At 32.9% G+C, this 7822-nt stretch overlaps 1 protein-coding gene across 1 annotated transcript; it reads right to left on the reverse strand.

Moving 5' to 3' along the window:
- Positions 1-817: 817 nt before the first annotated feature.
- LOTGIDRAFT_154598 (hypothetical protein) lies at positions 818-7449 on the reverse strand (the record flags this gene model as incomplete). Its single annotated transcript, XM_009063813.1, has 12 exons — positions 818-1416; positions 1637-1822; positions 2269-2387; positions 2843-2975; positions 3742-3881; positions 4180-4300; positions 4683-4822; positions 5124-5253; positions 6124-6257; positions 6621-6732; positions 6933-7031; positions 7233-7449. The coding sequence occupies 12 exons, from the start codon at positions 7447-7449 to the stop codon at positions 818-820; spliced, it is 2130 nt and encodes a 709-aa protein (XP_009062061.1).
- Positions 7450-7822: the final 373 nt, after the last annotated feature.

Genomic DNA, 7822 nt, shown 5'->3' on the forward strand with positions numbered 1-7822 from the left:
TTTTCTTTAATGTAATTCTTGATGAATAAGGGTACAATCAGAATAAAAAAAAATCATTTTGTTAATTTTATGGTTCTCATTCTTTGAGAAAATACTTGAGTAATTGAGAAATTTAACAAAAAATGTTTGAAAACTGGGATAAAAAATGAAAACAATGGATTATAATAAAATGAAATGATAGTTTTCACATCCTATTGTCTTGAATAGATGGTGCATGCTGTCTATTGTAAGTCATTATCTCTTTTTCACTTATAAAAAATGTCAATCACTTCCCACATGAGTTTAACATATCATTATTATCAAAATTCTACTTCTCCACTAAAAGTAATGAAAAATGACTAAATTGAAATGTTTGTTTCACTGTACATGTTTGAAGTATCACTGTAGATTAATTAAATCAATTAGAATTTATATATATTATGAGGAGTAGGGATAACTTATTTTGTTCACCGTTTACAAGTCTCTTTCTTGTCATCTCTACAAAGCTCCTTATTAATCAACATTCCAATTTCCTATTCTGATTAACACATTGAATAATGGGACAGCCTTGATATATTTCCTTCAATATTCTTCATCTCAATATCTTAATCTGAAATGACATAGAAATAAGTACATGATCACCATATTGCAATTTTGTGTAAAAATCTAACAAAAAATCAGAGTACAGGATCTGAAAAAAGGTGACATTTTTGCAATTTTTAAATGGTATTCCCTCTTTTATGAATTTGAAAATCGATACCCCTAACTCCCCTAAATTACCATTAATATTTTAACTCATACAGACTCAAACAAACATATTTTCATATCTTACCTGACTTTACCTTTTACCAGTTCTACCAGTGAAGGAGAAAGGTAGCCCCATAGATGAATCATCTACTTCCATTACTTCCTCTGAAGATTGTTTGTTATATCTCTTCTGTCCCCCTCCTCTCTGACCTCCTCGCCCTCCTCTAGAACCAGTACCCCAGCCACTTGCTTTAGCCCTTGCTGATATCTCTCCAAATCCCACTGCAGTTTCTTTAGATTTAGCTTTATAACCCCAGCCACTATTTCGGGCTTCTTCTGATATGTCTGCAGAAGTATTTCGGAACCTGTTTTGCTGCTGATTGTTAGATCTTTTTTGTTGTTGAGGTTTGGATGGTTTCTCCCCTTCCCCACTACGACCTGTGAAACTCATTGGAAGACCCATATCTGCACCAAACTCTGGAGCATCCACATATTCAACTTCATCCTCTTCTTGAACTTGTTTCTTTTTCTTCTTTTGTTTGAAACTTTGATTTTGAACTAAGTTTCCATATATGTCGAAATCCTCCTCAACATAACCGCCATCATCTTGGCCCATTGCTCCCATACCACTAGTGCCATATCCATCATTGCCACCCCAGCCTGCAGCCCAGCTAGAATTACATTGAAACCCTACAAAAATAATACAGAATTTGCAATAAGCAATATAATGTTAATTCCATATTCAACAAATTCAGTGTATGTGGTGAAGAGACTGTTTTCTGAGCACTGAATATACTTCAACATCATTTTTGGACACTATAATTAGAGAGATTGAAGTTTAATTGAACTGTTCACATTTTCAGCATGCGTCATAATTAATTAATTAGTGTAGTAAATAATTACTCAATACCTGCACCAAAGGGACCACCAAATCTTCTATTTCCTCCCATTGGCATAGCACCTTGATATCCATGGCCTTGTTCATTCATAAATCCTTCATACGCCATACCTTGAGGTCCCCATAGTGACTTTCTATGTGAATCCATTAACCTCTCATCATCCAGCTGAGATCCTCGTTCTTTATAAGCTTTAGAACCTAAAATAAACAAGAGATGAGCCAAGATTGGAATAAAGCTTCATATCACCTATGTCAAAAGGTGTGAAATAAAATATGTTTTGATCACCCCTCTTTCATTGACAAAGTAACTTCAAAAAATTTGTCAGGGTGGAATTTAATCAAATATACTTTTAGGAACCAAAATCAAGTAAATACTGTTAATTATATATGGATTATAATATTGAAGATCTTAGGAGCTGGTCTGTATCTAATCCAGCAACCTATGTAAAGTTACGGAAAAGATGTTACAAGACATAAATTATTGAACCTGTAATGGACTAAGATATCATGACTAAGATACAGTGATTGAACTTATTTTTACCATATTTCAAAGTTTTTTCTATCAAGAAATCAATCAAGCTGTCCAGGTTATTCATGCAAAACACATGTCAACAGCAGAAAGTAGGCTCAAAACTATCACTTACCCTTTTCAAGCGCATATTCAGCAATCAGAACCCTGCCGTCAACTGTCTTTCCGTCCTGATTTATCTCATTATAGACATCATCAGTGTCATCTACACATGGAAACTCCAGAAAGGCATACCTTTAATATGTAAATACATTTTTAACCAGACTAAATCGAACAATGAACTTTCTTTTGCTTTATCAAACAGTACATATTTTAATTTAAAAAAAAATCCTAGTTTTTAGGAAATAAGGGATTAACGACAGACAAACAATTCAGCTGTAATTTACAATGAAAAACCAATATGGACTGACTGACATTAGTTGATTCAGTTTTTAGGCATTGACTGACATTCACAATGGTAAACTACCACAATTTTTTTGTAAAATTTGACAGAAATAACCCAAAATTGTCTTATTTAACATAGATTAGCAAAGAAAAGTAGCATGTTTAATGATTTGCTTTGATTTTCATAAATTATTAGATTGTGAAAATATCTCAGACTATGTCTTCATATGCCTTATATTTGGCTAAATACATATTTTTTTGCTTCAAATGGAACACTGTCGGACTGACTTTGACAAATATCTCACCCTTTAGGCCGATCAGTGCCTGGAAAATACACCATTCGAATATGTTCAACTATGGGAAATTCTTGACGGAGACGGACTTCACTGGTTTTAAATGACATGTTTTTTACAACTATAATTTTAGTACCTCCACTTCCTGAAAACATTTTATATTTAGACATTGTGATCGACAGACAAATCAATATACACCAACATGGAGGTCTGTTCAAATTTTTCTTGATTCCATAATTTTGAAACTCATTTATTGTCAGATAATATTACAACTGTACATACTTGTACCATCATCTTAACAACGACTCACAAAAGTGAGTTGAATATGAAACAGAAAACAAGTTAACTTTGGCGTAAAATAAGATAAAATTTGATCTGCAACATGGACATGGATTGGAATGGACAGTGTATAGACAGTCATGTGCAAAAAAAAAAACTTGACAGACTTCGGCACCTATAATTTCATAGTCACTGACAGACGATTTTACAATTTATATTTTAATTAGTCAATCTATCTTAAAATGAAATATACATATGACATACAATCAATGGAAGAGCAGTTTGGATAATATATACTGTGAAATGAAAAGATATGGAGTTTTACATCCTACTTCTCTGAACAAAAATTAATTAAGACCGGCAACGCCATGCAGGGTGCAATGAGGGAAATTTTGCCAGGACAGCGACATTAGCCTGCACTTTTACAATTTCCAACTGTCGAGGGATCTTTAATGTGCACAGTCTGTAGCACACAAGTTTATTGTTCCATGTCAGCCGCTCACTGACAGGGGGAAACCGTATTGAAAAATCTGAAGGTATTAACAAGCGTGTAATTCACTGCGGCTCCCAATGATATAATGAAGGGACTATATTCCTTCCAAGACAACTTCACTAAAGGAAGACCACCTTACCTTCTCCTTTATCTTTTTCTTTCCTCTGTTTAGCTGCAGCATAATCTATAATTAGTTCTTTACCATGTAACTCAACACCTTGTTTACTGATTTTGGCACTTTTAGCAGCTTCTTCTGTATCAAACCTCACAAAACAATAGCTTAAATAGAAAAAAAATTAGGTTAGCATCAATTCTGAAAGTGAACATGTTTCTATGTTTCAACAACTATATTCTTGTAAAGATTTACAAATACAATTATTTTGTACAAATAATAAGAAACGACAATCTATTACTTGGAAATAAGATTTAATATTACATAAAAAATCAACTGAAAAATCAATTCAATGTTTTATCTTCTTTTTCATAATTTCATTCATGAAGTTGTACTGATGATTTCTCAAAATTACCTTCCTCATCAATTGATTTTAAGATCTGTAATATCAATGTATATAAATACCTTGTTTTACCATCATTAGGAAACCTAACTTCTCTAGCATCTGGAAACAGTTTACCAATATCATCTTTTTGAACATCTGGGTCTAAATTTCCGACAAATAAGTTCTTAGGATCTTTTTCACCTGAAATACAAATATAATTGATAATATACGGTAATAATACCATCATAGTTGGTTATTAATCTATAAAAAGTAGCTTTTTCTTCATTAATAGAACTACTGTTACTCAATAACTAACCTTATTTTCCTAAACTGTAAAATACTTCTCAATGAATCAAACTAATAATATTTATGACAAAATTACTCCTGACCAAATATATAAATAGCATCAAATCAGGTCACCTAATCATGCAACTATTTTTGGTCCTATTTCCACAACAATATTGCAAATTGCAAAACTTGTTTTTGGAGGGGATGATAAAAACAATTGTGGGACATACAGTTGCAAACATTTCTCTTTGGCCATTAAATCAACAGTCATAATTACTGACAAGTTAGTACTTACTTTCTGTGGGACCTCTATGTGCTGAACTTTTACCAGCTGCATAATCCAAAATCATAGCATTTCCTTCTAAAATCTGACCTTGTTGTTTTTCTATTAACTCTTTAACTCTTTCTTGGCTGTTATATTTTAGAAAGGCAAAGCTGAAATAGAAAACCATTATCTCATATTTCCTTATGCTCCACAACTATATCGACTTTGCATCAATAAATATTGATAGCCTACAATTTCCACAGTGTACAACTGTTCTGGCCTAAAACTAAAGAAAACAAGCCAATTAAGACCACCTCTTTCTCTATTTCTTTATGAACTATTTGTTCCATCCTAGGTCTTATACTGGAAGAATTAAAACTTTACCTCCCAGAAATTTAATCATTTCCATAGATGTGTGTTCACTACACAAGGGGATTATTTTTGTGTAGACTAAAGCAAGTGGATTCTTACCCTGTGTGGTTACCATATCTATCAACAGGCAGCCTAACTTCATCACAGTCAGGGAAATATTCTTCTAATACTTCTTCTGTTACTGAAGCAGCTAAATTAGCTATAAATAGTGTCTTTACATCTTTTCCTTCTGTAAAAGTAAACAGAAATAGAAGAAAAAATTCATGTGGAATTACACCGATTCACTCACCTTTAGAAGTTACAAACAAGTTTTAAGATAGCTTGCCAGGCAAGGCAATATACGCCCACTGGCAGCTTTGATTTAGCTGAACAATCTAGAAGACAAGTTTTGTCAAAATCTGGCAAGAATCATACCTTCTAGAATTTTTACGAGCTACAAATTAAACGAGTTTTCAAGAACAAGGGCAATAACTCATACTAAAAATTTTGTATTTTTATGATTTTCAATAGGCTTTATCCTTGGGTGATAACAAACACTCAAGCCAAATTTTGTTAAAATCCATCAAGAATTGTGCCTTCTAGAGTGTTCACAAGCTAAAAATTGAACGTGTTTTCAAGAATAAGGGCAATAACTCATACTCAATATTTTTCGATTTTTCTGATTTTCAATAGGGTTTATCCTTGGGTGATTACAAACACTCACACCAAATTTTGTCAAAATCCATCAAGAATTGTGTCTTCTAGAGTGTTTACAAGCAAATATTTGAACACGTTTTTAAGAACAAGGGCAATAACTCATAATAAATATTTTTCGATTCGTCTGATTTTCAATAGGGTTCATCCTTGGGTGATTACAAACAACCATACCAAGTTTCGTCAAGAATTGTGCCTTGTAGAGTGTTTACTAGCAATTGTGTGACGGACTGACGGACATGGGTGACGGCAATATACGCCCCCCATTTCATGTGGGTGTATAAAAATTCGATTTAAAAAAATGCACAGACTAACACTTCTTTTTTAATGTGGTGTTTCCAGACAATGAGTTTAGGGGTTATATCCTACTAGTACTTATACCTAATATAAAAAAAAATCAAATTACCAGTAGATAAAGTTGCAGCAGGTGCACTGGCAGAGGATTTCTCTAACCTTAGAGCACATCCCATAAACATCAAACCATTCATAGCCAACACATTATTCAAATCTTTAGGGTTCTGTAAATCTATATGACCAAATCTGAAAATTGATATATAAAAGATTATGAATGATGATTAATGTTGTCTTCTTAATTAAGCAAAGATTGAAAGACTGTTATTCAATCAGGTCATGTTCCTAAGCCCTTATAGAGCTGACAATTAAAAGTGCGATAATGTCTTACAAAACGTTTTAGACCTTCATAAATAATCCTTAATAAATACATAAAAAGGGTGCCAGTTCCGATCCAGACCGAAATGATGGTGGTTTCTGTGGTCATAATGAGGGAAAAGGGCTATCAGAGAAAATCAATGGGCACAAAACTATAAGTAACCTTAATATCAATGAAATAGGCCTTGGTAAAGGTTTCATGATTATATGTAACAATTAAAATATACAACTTACGGTTTCCCATATTTCTTCCTTACAGCTTTCAGAGGAATCTCACTTTGACTAAATAAATCCCATAAATCTCTTTCTTCACAATTAGGACTCAGCCCACCCAGAAATATTGTAGCTAAAATTGGTAATGGTTACTTTTAAAAGAAATGAATGAGTCTTTTTCAAAACTGCTCAAGACTATTATAATTTCTTTTTTTATGACAAGACATAAAGATTCGTAACACTTGACAAACTCAGAATTTCTGAGTAATTGACTTACACAACTGATATTGAAGGTAAAGTATGTGGAAAAATAAAATGATCAAAGTCTATTACCTCTTTCACCGGGTTTAAATGGTTCCACAACAGCACCACCCTTCTTCTTCTTTGATGGAGCATTTCTATTGTCATATCTAGCTCTCTTGCCTTTCCCTCCTAATTAAAAATGAATAATATAATTATAATTCAGTATTGTTTTTGTCTTAATTTGTCTAAAGTTTAAGTTTAAAACATACAAATAGCTGCACACTTTATATATAAGCTTACTCCATAATTAAAAATAGAGAAATCTTACATTGTACCCAAAAGATGCTTACTGTGAACCAAAACTCAGAAGAAAAAAACAATTGCACTTACCATCAAAACCAAAATCTTGTGAAAAGTCCATATGTGGAAAACCACCAACTTGTCCTCCTTGGGTCATATTTGTGTACAATACTGGACCTGTGTCACTTGGTTGGGCAATTTCAGGATTTGTGGTTGAATAGGCATCAAGATTTAAAAATGTTCCCCCTCTCAGATCACTATATTGTGTTGCAGGTACAAATGCAATGCCAGTATTTCCACCAGCCATGTTACCTGTCTTTATGTTTTTATTCTTTTTTTTCTTCCCACCCTGGGTCTGTTGCTGGGCCTGTGTTTGCAACAGGTAAGTTGGATTTAACATTGACATTGTGATGATTATGTTTATAAAACTGAAAAAAAAAAATGACAGTTTAAGGGTTTAATCATCTAAATATTTACTGTACCAGATAAAGAGCTCAATTAGACATATCTATAGCTATTTTCAGAAATCAAATCGTGGCCCCGAATTACCCTACAATTCAAAACATTTTAGAGGAAGTTTACACATTGGATTGGCCAAAACTATATGGAGATGAAATGGAAGAAACTCAGAATGTCATAATATAAAGATGTTTGGCCAAAGTTATATCTGTTGTCCTACA

This window comes from Lottia gigantea (genome assembly GCF_000327385.1).
Source record: "Lottia gigantea unplaced genomic scaffold LOTGIsca_6, whole genome shotgun sequence".
Classification (NCBI taxonomy): domain Eukaryota; kingdom Metazoa; phylum Mollusca; class Gastropoda; family Lottiidae; genus Lottia; species Lottia gigantea.